General features: G+C 37.1%; 1 protein-coding gene across 1 annotated transcript in view; it reads left to right on the plus strand.

The window, feature by feature from the left end:
- Positions 1-20,753, plus strand: part of cntnap2a (contactin associated protein 2a) — a 471,866-nt gene that overhangs the window by 282,810 nt on the left and 168,303 nt on the right. The window contains exons 10-13 of the mRNA XM_041244554.1: positions 96-267; positions 3,811-3,917; positions 12,936-13,055; positions 14,240-14,440. Coding sequence (XP_041100488.1) covers positions 96-267; positions 3,811-3,917; positions 12,936-13,055; positions 14,240-14,440 — 600 coding nt within the window. The remainder of the gene's footprint in view (positions 1-95; positions 268-3,810; positions 3,918-12,935; positions 13,056-14,239; positions 14,441-20,753) is intronic.

A 20,753-nucleotide genomic window follows, 5' to 3' on the forward strand; every position in this document is an offset into this window, starting at 1 on the left:
GAGAGAGAGAGAGAGAGAGAGAGAGAGAGAGAGAGAGAGAGAGAGAGAGATATTTAAAGATTTAAAATAATTCTAAACCTTTGTTTTACATTCAGGTTACTTTCCACAAATGAATAACTCCAGTGGATCTCCAGTGCAGCGTTCTTTTCAAGGCTGCATGCAGCTCATTCATGTGGATGATCAGATGGCCGACCTGCATGCTGTAGAGCAAGGCAAGCTGGGAAGCTTCGAGAACGTCAGTATCGACATGTGTGCCATCATAGACAGGTAAATGAGCACGCAGTCGCTACCTTCCCCAGCTGGTTACACTGGTTAACATACTGTGAACAAACATGCCTGGTTGAGCTAACTAGTGTGAACACACCCAAGCCGCACTGGGTGGGCACAGTTTAGTTCCGGTTTGGCTCGGCTCGGCTCGGGTGTGCAAGTGTGAAAAGACTATAAGTCACAGTGATTCCAGACTTGGTGGCAATAGTACAGTCATTTTCCTAAGTATTTCTAGCCTAGGGGTCTGCTCAATGGAGCAAGACATCTCTTCACTTGAAAGTGCTGGAGTGCAGGTGCTTCTCCTGCAGTTACTGTAAAAGTGGTGGCAATGATAACTGTACAAATGTGTTGCAAACCCCAAGCTGTTGCTTCCTTAAATCTCTTTCCCTGGTGCAGAAAGACCAGCCATGCTCTTTAAGTGGTGCAAAAAGACAAGCCATGCTCTTTACCTGGTGCAGAAAGACCAGCCACTCTCTTTACCTGGTGCAGAATGACCAGCCACTCTCTTTACCTGGTGCAGACGGGCCATTGTAAAACTGTATCAGATTATTTCAGTGAGATTTAGGGTGATTTAAATATTAAGCTCAGTATTCAAATTCTCTCAGCTGGCCCGTCGCTGAAAAGCCTGGTCTGTCTTTCTACACCTATGCCACTTTGTATGTAATAGTTGAATGATAACAAGCAAAACTGTACTAAAATTAAGGGGATTTGTGTTAATGGAGCACCAGTTTTTTGACCTTGATTATTTAAAGGCATTTATCAGAACAGGTGTTACACATACAACTGCCACAATCTGACAATTTAAATAAAAAGCAGCAATTTTAAAGTTACATTAAAACCCACTAATATAAGAAAGCCATTTTAAAAAGGAGTTTGTTTTTAATCTTGACTTGAAAACTGTAACGATCCCAGCTTCCCTGACAAACGAAGGCAGAGCTTTCCATAATTTAGGAGCACTGCAAGGAAAAGCCCTACCTCCCGTGTTGCTTTTTTTTGACCTCAGGAATAACCATCAGCCCCGCATCCTGTGATTTCAGAGTGCGGTTTGGAAGATACTTGGTCAGTAACTCCTGCAAATAATTAGGTGCTAATCCATTTAGGGCCTTGTAAGTTCACAGCAAAATCTTAAAATCAATTATATACTGCACAGGGAGCCAATGTAAAGAGGCCCCAACAGGAGTAGTTCAATTTACCTGGTTGTAGTCAGAATTCTAGCGGCGGTATTCTGAACAAGCTGCAAGCTTGATACCACACCTTTTGGGACACCAGGAAAAAAAGTGCTTCACAATAATCAGTTCTAGATGAAACAAAGGTATACAGTAGTCTCTCGGCATCAAATACAGAAATAATTGGTCTGATTAAATAGTTTTGCCCTGTTCTGAATAGAACATGACATGATGGCTGTGATCCGGGTCGCACGGGTAGCGGCGACCAAGATATAGCTGTCAAGTGCAGCAACTTTTCTTTGTAGTTTTGTTACTGTTTTATTTTCCCTGTTTCTTTGTGCCTTCTGTTTTGAGTTATTGTTTCGAAGCACCTGCAAATGCGTCGGTATTGTGTACCATCGCTTGGTATTCCCGTGATTCTGTTTACCATCGTTGGTAAAGCAGACCACGAACCAACAGCGCTCTCTGCGGGCTAAAAGAAAAAGAGCACATCAAAATAAAACTGGGCACTTGTGCGGTGTTGCCAAATCCACCTGTCTGTCTCCTGTGTCAGTGAATTACCCACCACCCTTCCACAGCGACTTACAGAGACTGCCTCTACTTAGATACGACAACGCTGTGTAAACTGGAAGTAATATTTTGATGCACCTCAAGGAGATCAAAGGAAACACACAGATTATGTTCCGGTTTGGCCTTCAGGCTCTGGGAATAGCCACTGGGTTGGATATTATTGATGAAATAAAACATGGATGCTAGTCTAGGTTCGTTTAACATCCGAATGAAATGAATCAGAATGACCAAAACTAAAAGATATCAAGGTTGAGTTTCTGGGAGCTCGTAAGGAATCCTTGGAAAAGTGCCCTCTAGTGGAGTCGCTCTTGAGTTCTGGATAACACTATGTAACACAATTTTTGTTCCTGGGTAGTAATTTCCTAATTGCTTATGCCTCAAAAGTATAGAAAATGGCTATTATTCTCCACAAACTTTGCTTTTGTGACCAGGACAGTGATATTTCAAAATATCACTATTTCCAATGGGAAAACGGGCAAATGTGTGTCTTTTCGTTCACATAAAGTCAGAAAAAAACAACATGTGAATCCAAATTAACATGTATTTATACTAAAGTAATACAAAAATGACTACAAAAGATTTAGAAGTGAGTAGCTTTTCGAGATTTACGATTATACTGAGGCATAAGCAATTAGGAAATAACACTTACTACCCAGGAACAAAAAATAAATACAAATTTGTTACACGGTGTAATCAAAGAAAATTGGTGGGTTTATTTGTTTGTTTGTTTGTTTTTTTTTTTATCTGCTGCAAAATTGTTATTTAAGCCATTATTGAGGGGAAATAGAAGCTAAGGGGCAGGCATTATATTTCAGCTTTTTGTTAACAGGCTGGGGTGATTTAGGTAATGGGCTTTAAACAAAAAAAAAATGAAACATGGTCCTGTTATCATCTTTAAAAAAAAAACACAGTATCCGGGCTGCCCCCTGAGATGTGAAGAAACCATTTTTATATGTTCTGCAGTAAACCATTGTTGATTGATATTGTAGCTGGATAAAGCATGGATAAAAAGCAAACAAAATGTATTACTTGCTTTATTTATTTGCTCAGTCACTATCTAAAAGCAACCATGCACATTGCATAATAATACACCTACCAAGTAAATCCACGTACTGTAACATAGCAATATGTTATTACTGGTAGAGATCAAGTTCATATAAACCACCAATGAAGCAATGGATTATGAATAAAATCAATAAACAAATGTGTGCATTGTAAAAATCCTTAAAAATGTTACTGAAAATAATTACGTGCGGCTGAGTAACATGCGGCTGAGTAAATTAATGCCTATTCCCATTCCTTTACAAATAAGAGGAATTTGATTCAGGTTTTGTTGGGAACAGCTTGTACCACTACGGATAATATATTTTAGTGGTTTGTTGGAAAAGCCTTGTAAAGCAACATTCTCTTAGCTAAGTGTGTTCTCCTTTGAGAAAAGGATAAGGAAGCTTGTTATTTGTTTTTTACCTTTGTCATGAATGAATGATTTCAACAAAGTAAACTTATAAAATAATTTGCTTCCAAGGAGCAAGAATGGGTCTCCAAACAGGCAATTGTGTGGTTGATTTGTCTTGTGAAAACCAGTCCAAAATCTAACCTTCAAAATATGCAACATCTTTAAATCTTCCATGTAACATTTACCTTCCCTGTGTTTCCAAGCATCTTAAAACAATTGGAGTGTGATTATTTTGTGTTCTGTATGGGGTTCCACTGAGCAATCTGGTATCAGAGATACTAGTATATAGAGAGGTATAAAACCCCAAACCATATCTCTGACGCTTTTCTTCTTTCTTCCCTCTCTGCCCAGGTGTATGCCCAATCACTGCGAGCATGGCGGCAAGTGTACACAGACCTGGGACAGCTTCAGGTGCAGCTGTGAGGGGACAGGCTACACTGGGGCCACTTGCCATAATTGTGAGTGCAGGGACTGCTCCTAGATCCTTCCACTGTTGGGGTGTATTATATATGAGTGTGCACTTTACACACATGTATATCTTTAAGAGTTTTAGTGGGGTTATTCTTGGCTCACTCTAATAAAGCCAAGTCTCAGGTAGTAATCGTGCATGTTGCGCTTATTCTTTAAATAATTTACATAAAATATGCAATGGAAATATTTTTTAAATAGCATGTTTACACAGATAACCATGAATAAACTAAAATAAAAAAAGTGTAGATAGCGTCTCGCTTTGTTTCAATTTGACAAATTTGTCAACATACTCTGTTTTAAAGATCGCTCATCTCCAGTACAATTATTCAGGGAATGTGGATTTGTAACTAAATATACTATGGTGTTTCCCTTGTCTGGTGAAATAAAATAAAAAATACAGATATAGAAAATTAAATTCTAAATACTGAAATGTATTATTTTTTTCAATAACAGTTGGCGAAATTCAGTGCTTATCCAGCATATTAACACCCTGACTCTGCTCAGGAATGATTAGACAGCTGTCAGATCTTTCACTTTCCCTTTGGCTACTCACTCGCCTTCAATTTTCAGAATACCGTGATTGGCCCCTGCTTGCTTATGATTGGACAGCTGCGTAAAACTTGACGGATATTTGACTGTCCTATCTGAAACAGACACAGTTTATGTCCCACCCAGCTAACTTATGATTGGGCTACCGCAGAGACAATGCAGATATTTATTTGGTTGATCATATCGCAAAAGCCACTCAAAAAAAAAAAAAATGCGTACGTACAAGCACAGCATAAGCGAGCAGCACTATCAACAGGCTGCTGTTGCGCTTTTGCTGGAAAATGTATTTAAAGTTTTCTTTATTTACCCACGCTATGACCCGCCAGAAATGTCTTCAAGACCCATAATTTAACAACAGCTGCCGTGGGCACGATGGCCTGGCTTTGCAGGCACAAATTTGCCCGTGGACATGACTTTGAGGACCACTGATCTAGGCATTTTGTTGAATGCTGTTCTTTTTTTTGACATTCAGTTCACCTACTTAACTGAAGCCCATTTCCCTCCCAAACATGGTAAGCTTGAGGATAAATACCTGTAAAGGCCTCTGCGTGGTATTCACTTACAGCTTATTTCTAACTATATCAGTCTCAAATGTGCAGCTAAAGAAGAAACATATGATACTGCAAAACATTTTCATGCAATAGGACGTCTGGTACCACATCAGGTAAAAGAAAGTTATCAATTTGCTTCACTTGCCTTCCAGGACATCTTTTTTTTCCCTTTTTTTGGGGAAGAAGCTGATTGGTTATTAACTTGAAAGAAGCCTTAAATGAAATGAAATGAAATCTCTCCTTGGAGGAGCCATCGCAGAGTGGGGTCCTTGAAGATAGTTGCTGGTTAGAGTTGGAGAGGTGGTCAGTGGATGAATAACATCAGCATTAGCTTTGTAACTTTTATTTGAGCATACAGGGTGTCAAGTTCCTGTTAGAATAATACGTTATGTTATAGCTATGTAAGTATTTAATTCCTTCACACATTGGAAGGGGTTCCCACTTCCACAGCTCATCTCTTACACCCCTAAGGTTTGAAGCGCTCTCTCCTTCTCGTATTCACTGCCAGACTGCATGCAGTCATTCAGAAGAGTGGAGCTGAAATACATAAACACTCTTTTACCACGTTTCCATGAACCACATAGCCCCGGTACGTGCTCGAGTTGTTAAACATTTCCATGTTTAAAAATCACTCGAGTTGGCTCCCAATTCAGACGGCGGATTATGGACTATCAAAATGCAGTGACAGCTTTTATCATGCACCATACTCCACTGTGTAATCCCAGTTAGGAAGACAGCTGATCTTGTCTTTTTTTTGTATTTTGCTTTGATCGAAAGGTAGATAACATTTATTTATATCATGGTTTTATCTTCTTTACTTTTAGTGAACTGCTGCAAGCTCTGTTTTTGATGTACTAATGCAACGTCTTTCAACATTATGCTTTGGAATAAGATTAAAAGTTATTTACGATAACAAAACCAATTGATTAACACACTGTTGTTGCAGGAAGTAAGTAGCCGAAGGTAAAAGGGGAAAAGGTAGGGGTCAGTTGCTAGGGGGGGACTGACTTATTTAGACATTATTTTTAACATGCACAAAAGAACGAGAAGTATGGAAAAAGATAATAAGAATTGATTGATTTCTTATGAAAAGAAAAGGCAAAGCTACACAAGCACAACAATCAAGTGCAGAACAACAGCGACAAAAGAAGGTAAGGAAATATGAAGCGGAGTACGTGAAAGCAGCAGAAACTTATGAAAAGGGTTTCTAATGTAAGTTCCAATGCATTGAGAGCATCTTACCAAGTAGATCTTCAACTTGCACAGTGCAAAAAAACACTTTCTATTACTGAGATGAGAATCTTGTATTGGCATTTGCAATGGATGTCTCCAAATCCATGTTCGGAGATGAATACAGTGAAAATTTTAAATCAATTCCTTTACAATACAATAGCAAGAAGGACTGATGATATGGCCTCAGATGTCTCCGTTCAATTACAGCTTCGAAACACTAATGCGTTTGCAGTGCAAGTTGACGAATTGATGAGTTGACGATATTGCTAATGCCGAGCTACTTGCATTTGTAATATTTATTGACAACAGTGAAATGTTGGAAGAATTCATGTTTTGTAAAAACTTGCCAAAACGTACTACCAGTGCTTAGATTTTTAGAGTGCTTGATGAGTTTGGTGGATAATAGCATTACATGGGCAAAATGTATCACACTGTGTATGGATGGAGTTAGGGCTATGACTGGTTTGCAGAGTGCACTACTTGGACGTGTAAGGAAAGCGGCACCCCATGTACTTTGAACTCATTGTGTGAATTAAGCACAGTACTTGAAACAGTTGTAAAGGTCGTGAACTTCATTAAGAATAAACCATCTCTTTTTGTCTCTCTGCGATGAGGCCCTTCTGTTTCATTCAGATGTTGGATGGCTGTCTCGAGGAGTCGTTTTAAGCGGAATTTTTTAACTACGTTCTCACAATTTCTTAGTCAAGCACAACCAAACAGAACTGGCCGTCAATTTTAAAGACAGTAAAATTGGCTTATCTCACAGATTTGTTTTCAGAACTGAGTAGGCTAAATGTGTCAATGTAGGATTGCGGTGTCAACATTGTACAACTGTACAATAAACATGAAACTTTCCTTAAAAAGGGCAAACAAATGGCGAGAGCAAGTGCTGCAGGGAAATTTTTCTTCATAGAACTGACCGATAATTCAGATTTTAACATCACACCAGAAGTAAGGAGCATCTTTTGTGAACACTTGATGGCAATGGAGCAGCAATCTGAAAAATATTTTGCGGAGTCTGAGTCTTGGCGATGTAACAACAAGTGATTTCAGTTTCCATTTTCTGAAAACACAAGTAGCGATTCAAGTTTAACTGCTACAGAAGAAGACCAGATGATTGAACTTTCCACTGACAGTGTACACAGAAGTAGATCACTTGTCAATTTCTAGGCTGGTAGGCAGAAGGAATTTCAAGAGCTTGCAACAAAAGCTTTAAAAGTTGTTCTGCTGTTTGCAACCACCTACTTGTGTGAAAGTGGGTTCTCTTCACTGACTGCTGTGAAAAATAAGTACCGTTCAAGTATACTTTTTTTTTATAGAGCATACATTGGTTACTATATGGATCCAATAACCATAACCAGTAACCATGATCCTATCTGCACTCTATAATGAGTTATAAGCCAGTTTTACATTAAACCTTTAGGAGAGGTTAAAGGTCATGGGAAATGGCATTTTTTATAGAGCACACATGTGTTCACACTATATGTGTTCCATAGTAACCATGACTCTATCTGCACTGTCTCAGGAGTTATAAGCTAGTTTTACATTTGACCTTTAGGGGAGGTCAGAGGTCACAGGCAATGATATTTTTTATAGAGCATGAATAGGTTAAAATGTGTTCCATAGTAACCATGGCCCTAGCTGCACTCTACAAGGAGTTATTAGTCAGTTTTGTATGTTGATGATGTCATCCAATGTGACCGCCATTTTTTTTTATTGTAGCAACTTCCCTTGAACAACGTTTAAAGACAACCACACTAGGATCATGTGTGGCAATTTTTGTTTCAATCGAACTAGCAGTTTCAGAGACAAAGGTCTTTTTAAGATAGTTTTGTATATTGATGATGTTATCCAATGTGGCCGCCATTTGTTTTTTTATTGCAGCAACTTCCCTTGACCAAATCTTAAAGAGAACCATTTTTTGGTTCAATCGGACTAGTGGTTTGGGAGAAGAAGATCATTGTATTTTGTGATTATGACGTCTGTATCATGTAATTATGACGTCATGCAGCATGGCCGCCATACCACACAAACTAAGCTTACGAACACCAGTTAATCTTGGACTATATCTCAACAAGTTTACCAACTCTCAGCACACTGAAATTTTAATCAAAAGTTTAATAAAGCAAAATGAAACACACTGAACTGTCTTTTTCATTATATTCAAACAATTCAAATCTTAGAAGGAGTTGACTCTCATGTACTTACATTTACTGTATACTGTAGGCTTCACATTTGAAGGATGCAAATAATCTTAGCAAACATTTATTTTCTAATTAAAAATCACACCTTTACTTACTAGGTTAAAGAAAGCAACTGCATTGCATTCAGTACTTTCAGGTAGTCTATTACACTTGCCTTCCCTAGGTTCATTTCACCTCAGCAAAGCATGTCACTTGCTGCCTTTAAAATACAGTAGTAGTATGATTCCAGAGATATACCGGTGCGTATATATATATGTGTGTGTATATATATGTGTGTGTATGTATATATATATATATATGTGTGTGTTTGCGTGCGTGTGTGTGTGCGTGTGTGTGTGTGTGTGTGTGTGTGTGTACAGTGTAACTTCATTATAACGGACCCACCTGGGACCTGGAGAAATGGTCTTTATATCAGGTAGTTCACTAGAATAAGGTTTGACAATTTGCTGTATCAGAATAATGAAGAAATGCCCAAATTCAGTTGAACATCTTTATACAGTATACAGTAATTCTTTCAAGACAACTTCACATTGATCAACATTTAAACTGTGTTGTAACAGGGCGAGGAGCCCTGTACGTGATTATTTGTTTATATTTTGAATGGGGCACCCCTCCGCCCCTGTGCAGTTTATTATTTTGTATTTGTTTTGTTGTATTGCGTTTTATGATTTATTTCTTGTATTTATATATGATGGTGAAAGCTGTTCATTCTTGTTTTGTTTAAATGTGTTCTGGCAGAAGCGAGGTTGGCAGCCCGTCCTCTGCCAGTTATTTATTAAAAAGCTTCTGCAGATTGTGGCGAAGGGGTAATGAGATAATTGATAATTAACACCTCAGCCATAGTAAATAAAAGCCTGCAGCTCTCTGCACTCTGGATGGTTGTTCAGAGGAGAGAACAGAGCAAAAGCAGTTTAAAAACTAAGCTAAAATATATATATATAGGATCAGTGAAAGCGATCTGCTCAGCCTGACCTGTGTGTTTAGTTTTTTGTGTTCTTGATTTTGTTTTGTTTATCTGTTTTATTTGATCTGTGAGCAGTGAGTTTTTTTGTTAAAATATTTTAATTATTTTGCCATGGTTGCAGTTTGTGTGAAGATGGAAACGGTTGCATACGTCACAGATGATTCACACTACAATAGGTTATCTATGAAACAGCTTTACCTTCGAATTTGCCTGAGAGAATAATACATTCACACTGGAGAAAGTTCAGTGTCAGTCACTACTGAGATCCTTTTATCCAGGTAGATTTTGTAAAAGCGATTGTTCTAATAGGGCTAATTTCCATTGAACAAAAAAAAAAAACGATTCTTGCTGCTTGGGGTTTTTTTATAAGAAGGGTATAATTGACAATGTTTTACGTTGTATACGTTTCTGTAAATACTTGAAACCATACATGAAAACACATGATACAATATACAAAACAAAACATAAGGAGTATCAAAGTAATGTTCAAGAAAATTGAAAAGTGTCTCTAAATCTTGGATTCCTCAAAATAGCCACCCTTTTCCTTAATAACAGCCTCATAAACACAAGGCATTCGGTTAACAAGTTTCAGCAGGAAATCACCCGACATGTCTTCCCAGCTCTTCTGCAGCAATTCCCAGAGATGTAGAGCATTTGTGGGTAGCTTTGCTTTGACTCTTCTGCCCAGTTTGTCCCATACAAGTTCAATGGGATTGAGGTCTGGAGACTGGGCAGGCAAGGTCATTAGATTGAGTTGTCCTTCACTTTCCTTCTTCGCCAGACAGTTCTTGCACAACTTTGAGGTGTGTTTCGGGTCATTATCTTGCTGAAGAATGAATGACTGCCCAGCTAGCCGTAATCTGGATGGAATGGCATGCCTCTGGAGTATACTATGATAGCCATGCTCGTTGAGCTTGCCATGGACTTGGTAAAGATCACCAACTCTGTCACCAGAAAAGCAACCCCAGACCATGACACTGCCTCCTCCATGCTTGACAGTGGGAACCACACATGCCGAACTCATGCGCTCACCCTCTCTGTGTCTTACAAATACTTGGCGGGTGGACCCAAATATTTCAAATTTTGACTCATCGGTCCATAAGACCGACTTCCACTCCTCAAACGTCCAGTCTCTGTGTTTTTTGGCCCAGGCAAGTCTCTTCCTCTTATTCTGCAGCACTCTTAACAATGGTTTCTTTGCAGCAATTCTTCCAGTTAAGCCAGCTTCACGCAATCTCCTCTGAACAGTTGATGTTGAAATATCTGTACTTCTAGTGGCATTTAGCTGAGCTTGTATTTCAGGGGCAGTTAATTGCCGGTTTCGCAGACTTGTGACTCAAATGAACTTGTTCTGATTCTGAGGTCACCCTTGGCCTGCCTGACCTTGTTCGGTCCTCATGAGTACCAGTTTCTTCAAATCGTTTGACGGTCTTGGTCACAGCAGTTACAGACACTTGCAAAGTTCTTGCGATTTGTCTTAAAGATTGACCTTCATTTCTTAAAGTAATTACAGTCTTTTTTCTTTGCTAAACTGAGTGTATTTTGTCATTTTCTGCTCCCTTACATTCAGTAATGACAAACTTGTGCCTATGCTACCTATATTTATAGGAATCATGGACCCTCACCTGTTAACAATAATTGGCGACAAAATGTTAATTAGGTAACATGCTAGTTAACTCAGAGAACATCTAACAATGACACTTTTATACTTAGGCCAGTGTTCTATCACCGTGTTATACACATTTCAGACTTTTAACTGACTTCAGACTCAAATCCCCTTGCTTTGGGTAACCATTTCATTGAAATTGACAAGATTTACATTTTCATTTAAAAATTTAATTTTAATTTTATGATTATCAGCTTATATAAGTACATGTATCATATGAAATATTAAGTGTTTATAGACAAGTTTATATAGTTAAAAGCATAGATAATCATGAAAAACCTGGTTTCAAGCAGGTGTACTCAAACTTTTGACTGGTACTATATATATATATATATATATATATATATATATATATATATATATATATATATATATGCTGCTGTTTTCTTAACAGTACATGTGAGACCTACATACTGTAACATAGGGAAGTGCACCAAGGGCAGAACTTATGGAACTTTACCATTTGCAAAAAAGTCTTTCACGGGTTTGGGAACATTAACATTTTATTTCCTTTCACAAAATGTTGTAAACTCCTTTTTATTGCCCTCTGAAAAAGTGATTGAAATGCTTCTTCACACATTTTTGGGCTATTCTGAGTGAAGTTTCTAGTGATTGACAAGTTGAAGTCAAGTTGTGGGTCTGTAGGCCAAGGCCTCTCTGTAATAAGGCCTCTCTCTTGTAAAGTGTAACTCAGTCTGGCAATGTAACACTTGAACTTCATATCAATCCATTGAAAATTCTCTCAAGACAGCCCAAAATGTATAGACAGACATTTCAATCCCCTTTGTTTTAGATTGCTTGTCACTGTGGTAGCCTAGCAGCAAGACTCAAGGTTTTTACCTTGGCAGTCATATGATTACATCACCACATATAGCAGAAGAAATGTTTTACAGTCATGGATTCCAGTTTCATTTATATTTGTTTGCAACTGAACCTGAATCCCTTGAGAAAACAAGAACAGTCGCTCAAGGATTCAGAAACAGTTTATGTTGTTAGAGGCGCTTACCTCCCCTCTGCAGGTGCTCTGGGACTGAGAGGCTTCATGTGTTCTCCCAATGCAATTGTATTTTTCCCTAGCAATAGGACTTATTAAACAGGCATACAACCTGCCCCAGGGTACATGATTGATGCTTAGTCTCTCCGACAAGAAAACTCCCCTATAGCATAAAAATATTGCAAGCAGTAGGAATTAATACATTAATAGATGAATAAACTAACCAAAACCAAACTCTCTCCTTCATTAGTTGTCTTTCTCTCAGTGTGTAAACTTCCCATCTATATTGTTCAGGTAGTGAGCTCAGTTTTACAGGAGTTGTATTGAAATCAAGAACAAGAAGATAAGAAGTTCTTTCTATGAGGTCATTCCTCTTTTTACTTTTTTTCTGATTGTTTTCTATTCAGTTCAATGCATTCATCCATCCAGCTCAACCAAGGTTTCTTTCTGAATACTCAGTCACATTAGAGCACACATTTCAGATTAATATGTAATAGGCAAACAGGCAACAATAGACTAGTTCCGACTCAGGACTGCTTCAACAATAGTTCAAAACCTCATTGAAGTTACTGCCCCCTGGTGGCGTATCAGAGTATTTCTCCCTATTCACTAGCACATTGTCCATATCTGCTCTGTTTCACACACACACACATACACACATATATATATATATATATATATATATATATATATATATATATATATATATATATATATATATATATATAGATACCAGGATATCTTAAACAGGATATAGAATTTATTGTACTTAATTTACAGTTCAGCAACCCTGCTGGCCTTGCAATTGTTTTCTCTGACTATTCATTTGTGCTTCTTATTCCAGCTATCTACGAACAGTCCTGCGAAGCATACAAACACCTTGGGAAGACGTCAGATGCTTATTGGATAGACCCAGATGGAAGTGGACCACTTGGACCATTTAAAGTACACTGCAATATGACAGGTAAAAATAGACAACTTTTAATTGTTGCATCACTGGCCATGAAAGGAAGGGTTTGTTCAAAAGTTCAGGTTTTGAGGAAGCATAATGCATATTCTTACTATTGGCAGAATGAAAGATGCTTGTGACAAGATGCATATTCCTCGATATTTGTATTGCAATTAGCACATACAGTAGATGATCAGGTTTCTCCAGGAACATTTTCCAGAGAGGAGATAATAGAGAGACAGATGGTCCATTCTGTTGCCAGAAGATACAATTGAAGGGTCCCCTCAGGCAGCCAGCCTGCCTGCTTAGTCATGGCTAAGCATCCATTAATCAAATCACACTACCAACACAAGGTACCCCTCGTATTTCAATATGCACATTCACCAGTCAGCTCATTTTACAGTAATGAACTTTTCTGCAGAACTATATCCTTTAACACATACTTTCTGAATTTTAAGTACAGCTTTAGATCTTTTCTTACAGCTTTGGAGAAACAGTAGGCAACTACACACTAAGCAACATGTACTGAAACACCATACTGTTTTTAAACCACTATTTTTAAGCTTTATTATAGATAGATAGATAGATAGATAGATAGATAGATAGATAGATAGATAGATAGATAGAAACTAGAGAGGAGGGCTATAGTGGAAAATTATTGACCCAAGGGAAGACTATTGTTACCAAAAGGGGGCTATAATGCCGAAACCCGCAGGAGGTAACAATAGTTTTCCCGAAGGGCATTTAATTTTCCACTATGGCTGAGTCTCCAGTACATATTTTATATATATATATATCAGTCAAGAAAATAAGTGAGGCACGATTTATTTTAACTGCATGAACACAGCAACTCCCATGGTTCACTGCTACATAGTAAACTAGTCCAGAAATGCAAAAAATTGTATAATGTAAGGTTAAGTTGGGGGGGGGGGGGGGGGGGGGGGGGTATCATGATTTTCATAACTAGTCTAGATTAAGCATAGCATGGGTATGCTAAGGTAATATGTTAATCATTATAATACAATTAAATTGTTTCAAAACAGTAATTAAGGAATTAGACAAAAGGTCTGTCTACCTAGTTTGCAGCACTGGGCAATGCATATTTCAATATTTCAGTAAGGTTAAGTAAATCTCTCAACTTTCTGCATTGGGCAAGATAAGTGCCCTTGACCTCAGACCAATCTGACTGTCTTTCTCAGAGGACAAGGTTTGGACTACGGTGATCCATGATCTGCAGCCTCAGACATCAGTAAGCAGCTCCAGCCAGGAGAAACGGACTGTCCTGCAGCTGAACTACAGCGCCTCCATGGAACAGATGTCGGCCATCACCACAAGTGCGGAGCACTGTGAACAGCATGTCTCCTATTCCTGCAGGATGTCAAGGCTGCTCAACACCCCAGGTAAGGGAGCAGGTGGTTTTCCTTTCATTTCTCAAAACGCTGCTGGATTTCTAATACTTTAAAAGAACTTGTAAAAAAAAAACAGCTTGTCAAGGTAAAATATGAGAGGAACTAATTAAAAGGCCCACTGCACTGTCTGATAGCATTTCTAGTGAATAAAATTAAAAGCATGTTAAACTGAGGGGGTGGGGTGTTTAACAAGCAGAGAAATAGGTTAACAGCAGTGGAGGTTCTTCATGTTAAAACCAAGCCAGATTGAGAGAACATATATTTGTGCTGATGGCTTCAATTAACTATCAGGATTTATATATTTTATGTATTTATTTATTTTATTTATATAACGCCTTTCATACCATGGTATCTCAAAGCGCTTTACAGTCAGTATGTATCATGATTTAGAAACAAGAACAGTATAATCACACAATGAACTAAATTAAACTAAATTAAACTAAACTACAATGATATTAATAATGACAATACATAGCAAATCTCTAGATAGGACAAAAATAAAATACATAAGCATAACAAATAAAATACAAAGTTAGCAGATACAAATAGATGACAGAAACTTTTTTATCTAGATTAGGTTAAAAAAGCTGATCTATAAAAATTAGTCTTTGATCTTATTTTATTTTTTAAAATGCTGACCGAAGCAGCATCTCTAATAGAGGAAGGCAAAGAGTTCCACAGCTTGGGAGCATTAAAACAAAACCCACTTTCTCCTCTCCTTTCCAATTTTACCATTGGGAGGCACAAAAGTCCAGCATTAGCCGACCTTAAAGTGCGCAGAGGTTTATATGGGGACAGAATCTCTCTTAGGTACTCTGATGCTAAGCCATTTAGTGCTTTATATGTTAAAGTAAGATTTTAAAGTCAATTCTAAAATGTATTGGAAGCCAGTGCAATGAAGCCAGCATAGGAGTTATATGAGCCAGTTTATTGGTTCTAGTCAGAACCCTCGCTGCTGCATTCTGAACAAGCTGTAAACGTGATAAGACATGATGTGGAAGTCCAGCAAATAAAGCATTGCAATAATCAAGTCTTACTGAAATGAAAGCATGAATTAGTTTCTCAGCATCAGCCAAAGAAAGAAAATACCTAATTTTAGCAATGTTACGTAGGTGATAAAAAGACACCTTTATAATTTTTCGAATTTGGGCCTGTGATGGGGTGCCAGTCCATCTCCTATAATTTGTGTTGATATTATCATTTTTACTGTTTTGATTATGATTTTCATTATGTTTCTTGTTTATTTTGGATTGGCAGGGATGGGGTTAAATTCCTCCCTGCCAAATACATGTGAGAATGTGGCTGGAGCCTTAATGGGCTAATTGTTAATTATTGATTAATGGGGCGCCAGCCACAGACTATAAAAGCCAGGTGGAATGTTTGTTTGGGTGGTGGGTGTTGCCTGCAAAAAGTGTATAAGTACTTGTTTAATGTGATTTATTTTTGTTCCAATGTTTTGTTTGAATTTTTTTTTTTTGTGTGTTTGTACCTTTTGTTTGGCCCTTGTGCCTTTTTATTTCTGTGTTTTTGGTAAATTAAAGAATTTTTGTTTCACTGCATTTTCCTGACTCTGAGTCTTCCCTCTGCGGCTATCCTGTCATAGGGCCTCAAAACTCAAACCAGAATCAATTATAACCCCCAAGTTTTTTACATCAGATTTTACATTATAGGTCAGGTGTCCCAAATAATTTTTTAGGGAGTTTGCAAGCTTTAGATGTTGCTGAGAACCTAGCAGCAAGACTTCCGTCTTATCAGAGTTTAATTGCAAAACATTTTGAGACATCTAACTTTTGATGTCAGCCAGACACTGTGGTAAGACTGAAATAGCAGCAGAGTCACCAGGCTTTACAGAAATATAAAGTTGCATATCATCGGCATAACAGTGAAAGTTTATACTATGTTTAAGAATGATTTCCCCCAGTGGCAGCATATACAAAGAAAATAATATTGACTGGTAATAATAAGACTGGAGGCCTGGGAGACACCACAGGTAACATTAGATAACCCTGATACAGACTCCCCTAAAGAAACACAATCTTGCCTGTTAGTTAGATATGACTTAAACCAGTTGAGAACAGTTCCTGCCAGGCCAACCCAGCTCTTCAGACGATCAATTAAAATAGCATGATCCACAGTATCAAATGCAGCACTGAGGTCTAAAAGAAATAGAATGGAGCTGGAGTTAGAGTCAGCACTCATCAGTAAGTCATTCACCACTCTGACAAGGGCAGTCTCTGTACTATGAGCAGATTGAAACCCTGACTGAAATCTTTCAAGGACATTGCTACTGTCCAGATATATGTTAAACGTTGTTTGACTACTGCCTTTTCAAGAACTTTATTTAAGCCTTTGTATCTGTTCTTGTTTTTGAGTGCTTGTCTGTGCTACACCTGGTTGACCAATGGGGGAGTTCTAATTCTGGTTCCAAATAGTGTGCTTGGCAAGTGTAGGGTTAATAAATTTGAATTTTTTTGAAAGATGGATTATTAATGAATTATTTATTTGTTATGCTGATGACAATCCCAAAGATCTGGGTCGGTAAGAAAGAGTTAAGAACTATGTGAGTGCTGAAATTGTAATTGAGAAAACATGGGTAAAGAAATAAATCAGATGCAAACTATTCAAAGGAACAACCAAACCAGAATGTGTTCTTCTGATCATTAATATATGCCATGTCATGATAGTTCTGTCTGGAAAATGTGACAGTTGGTTCAGAGCTTCAAAGACACTGTGTACTTCAAAGGGAGGTGTCTTTCTCCTTAAGGCTATTGAGTTTCAGTGCTACAAAAGAAAACAAAGACAGTGTTATAATAAATCAGTAATCAATTACGGTGTTTAATTAGCACTGCAATTCCAGATCCACACTGCACATGACGTGACAAAGGTAACAGAGCACTTGAGGGATGCAACAGGGACTCGGTTCACTAACAATGGCTGCTGGTTGCGTGTCCCATCTCAATGGGGGTTTGGGGGGGGTGGGGTATTCAGTCCTACCACAGCTTTACAGGGTACTAATTAGTTGTCTGCCTCCACACAATATGCTGTTTCCTCTCTCTCAAGCTCCATGGAACATTGCATTCAGAATGTACAGTTGCAGATGTAAAAAACAGAATTCTCATAACATTAACCTGCCCTCATGGAATGGATCAAGAAATATCCTATTATATTAGAGTTCACATCATCGGTAGTGTCAGAACCTGACATTATGTTGTGAGCTTGTAGATGCATTGACATAATGTAGCATCTTGAGGTTTGAGAACTTTGAAGTGTGTCCTCTCCTTTTTAATCAAAAGCACAACCTCTACTTGAAATAGAATCTTTATTTGAAGTCAGCCATATCTAAAAATTGGTATTTTGCATTTAGAATTTTCTCAGCTTTCCCTCAAATTTGCTTTTATATTTCAGTTATCTAATCTAATATCTAACCAGTTGTCTCATTGTCTATCTGCTCATCTTTTACAGTTCTTTATTAAAATATTAAAACATTGGATATTTTGATGATAGTGTTTAGATTTTGCTTATAATTTGCATGCATCTTACCTATCAGCACTGATTAGGAGCTGGCTCTTGTAAATATTACAATTTTAATGAAACAAAAACTTCCGAGATTGAAATAAAGCCTTTGCTCTTTTATTTCATACTTATCAGTCACATGGAAAATAATAAGAAAAAACAAATGAAAGATAAAAAAACATAATTCATTATCTTGGTAACCTAAGAAAGATGGAAGAAAAGAATCTTTGCAAAATGATACATTACCATACATTGTTGTGTTTTTATGACACTGGTTGCCTAGGTTATAGTATTTTATAAATTGAAAATATCAATTTGTTTGGGTAAAAGAGCTCTGCGTGGAGACAGGGTGTGCCTTCCCAGGGTAATTATACATGAGGAAAAATCGTTATCTAATCCTTATTTCCTACAACTCCCTCAATATTTGCTGATAAGGGTAGATATGGGGTTTTAAAGATCCTTACAAACCCTTTTATATGATTGTGGGAGTGCTGTCAGGATGGTGTGAACAAGATGTTTATAATAAAGGCTTCCACTTAATAATAATAACAAATAAACCTATCCCATCGTGTATAAATACATCATATTTGCAAAGCTTTTTATTCTAATTTATACACCCAAACATCCAGGACACTTTTTAACAGATGTACAACTCGTTTTATTCATTGTGAAATGTTGAAAATTGTATATAATGATCAAAACAGTGATATAATGTTTAATTGGGCTGTTTTACACCTCCGTTACGGAAATAAGTTGTATTGACAACAATGTATGTAAAGCACTAATACACAACCCAACCACAATACTACTGCGACTACTTTGAATATAAAGTTGTTCTGTGTTTTTCCCTGACTTTTTCTTCTCCTTTAAGAATTTAATTGATCCCTGTTAAGCTATTTGTGTATCTCGATTATAACTGAGAAATGTATTAGTTGTCAAATTGGTTTAATTTACTGGCTTTGTTACGTGCAGAGTTAGAAACTGCATGCAAACGAGGGTACAACATTTTAATAAAAATGATTTATGCTTGACACACTGTATTATAATCACTATTCATAATTGTATTAACATTAATAAAGACTAGTCACTTATTAAAATGTTGCACTCTTGTGTTCTCGTTCTTCATTCAACGTTTAAAGGAGAAAGTAATGACTTGGATTATTTAAAAGCCCATTTGGTTGTGTGTTATTTCCTCTGTTATTTGACAAAACACAGTTTATAAAAAAAAAAAAAATCAACCTACATCATTCTCTCCCGCATAACAGAATGAAAAACCAACCAATTGGACAGCAAATACCCTGTCCATCCTCGATGAGTGCCCTTTTCTGACACTGGGTCTCTAACAGTGACGCAGTCAGGAAAGTAGTTGCAGCCTACAGTGTTGCTTTTCAAACACCTGAATACAGTTTATGTAATTTAAATGTAAATTAAAAGTTGAATTTTAAATATTTTATACTATCGTATACTCTAGTAAACGTGCTACACAAGTACTGTAGGATTGTATATTCTTTTTTTTATCTGGGGTACATGCCTGAAATGGATACAATGCTTCCCATAAAATTAAGTAATTTAGGGCAATTCATTTGAATAAACATAACATGGTTTTCTGAGAATCTTGCCCTAAGTACCAGACGCATATAATCAAAATATATCGTGGAGAGAAGTGTTATGATTCACAACAATGTACTCTCTGGAGTTTTTTATTTTTTTTTTTTATTTTTTTAATATAGACCTAACTTTTATTATAAAATGTATCACCAGAGAGACTATTGTTTTTTTTTTTTTTTTTTTTTTTTTTTTTTATTGCATTGTAGTTATTTGAAATTTTGAAGGCTAAACTTTTTTTCAAGCATGTTTAAGTACTCATGTTTTTGAACGGAAGGACTATCAACAACTGACAAGTATAGCCCTTCCATTAAAAAAAATGAAGTGCTTAAACTTACCAGGGTTATATGTCAATTTAGCCATAAAAATGCATTAAGTACCAAATTAGTCCTTCAGAAACACAAATTACAGCTTAAAAAATATTCAGATAAATGGCAAAATACAGTAAATTAAAACAAACATAATTCAACATCACTGACTTGAATTGCTGGTTGTACCTACTAAAATCTCCACACAAATATTCAGGAAGAATGTCAAAAACAATTGTAGTCTCTGAGGCTGAAGAAAATTACTGTTACAGCCATAGCTAGTAGAGATAAAAAAATATATATATATATTATTATTAGTCTTTCTTAGCAGACACCCTTATCCAGGACGACTTAGAGCTGTTAAAAAAAAAAAAAATCACATTACAGATAAGAGCAGTTATAAAATACAATCAAGTGAGTACTAAGAGCAAAATCAAATACGAGAAAATAAATACAGCAAATAATTATGCTTGAGAGTGATTTAGACTAAATGCAGTTAAACTAAGAAGAGTAAATTCCATTAGGAAGCAATAAGTACAATAAATGGATAGGAACAATTTCAATTACAAAAAACATGACTACGGTTATCTTTATGAGTAAAATCCAGTACAAGATACAGAAAATATAATTATAGTTGAGAACAGTAGTAGAATACAGCAAAGTGTAGAACAGTTAAGTGCGAGTACAAGATGATGCAAGTGATGCAAGTATTGATACAATAGGGTGCCATGTAGTCCAGTATAGTCGAGAGTTGTGAGGTTTACAGATGCTGCCTGAACATCTGTGTCTTGAGGAGGGTGACCAGTCCTGAAATCCATGGCTAGGTTGTTCCACCACTGATGGGCAAGGGTGGATAAGGATGGAGAATGAGCAGGCTC

This window comes from Polyodon spathula, chromosome 3, assembly GCF_017654505.1.
Source record: "Polyodon spathula isolate WHYD16114869_AA chromosome 3, ASM1765450v1, whole genome shotgun sequence".
In the NCBI taxonomy this organism is placed as follows: domain Eukaryota; kingdom Metazoa; phylum Chordata; class Actinopteri; order Acipenseriformes; family Polyodontidae; genus Polyodon; species Polyodon spathula.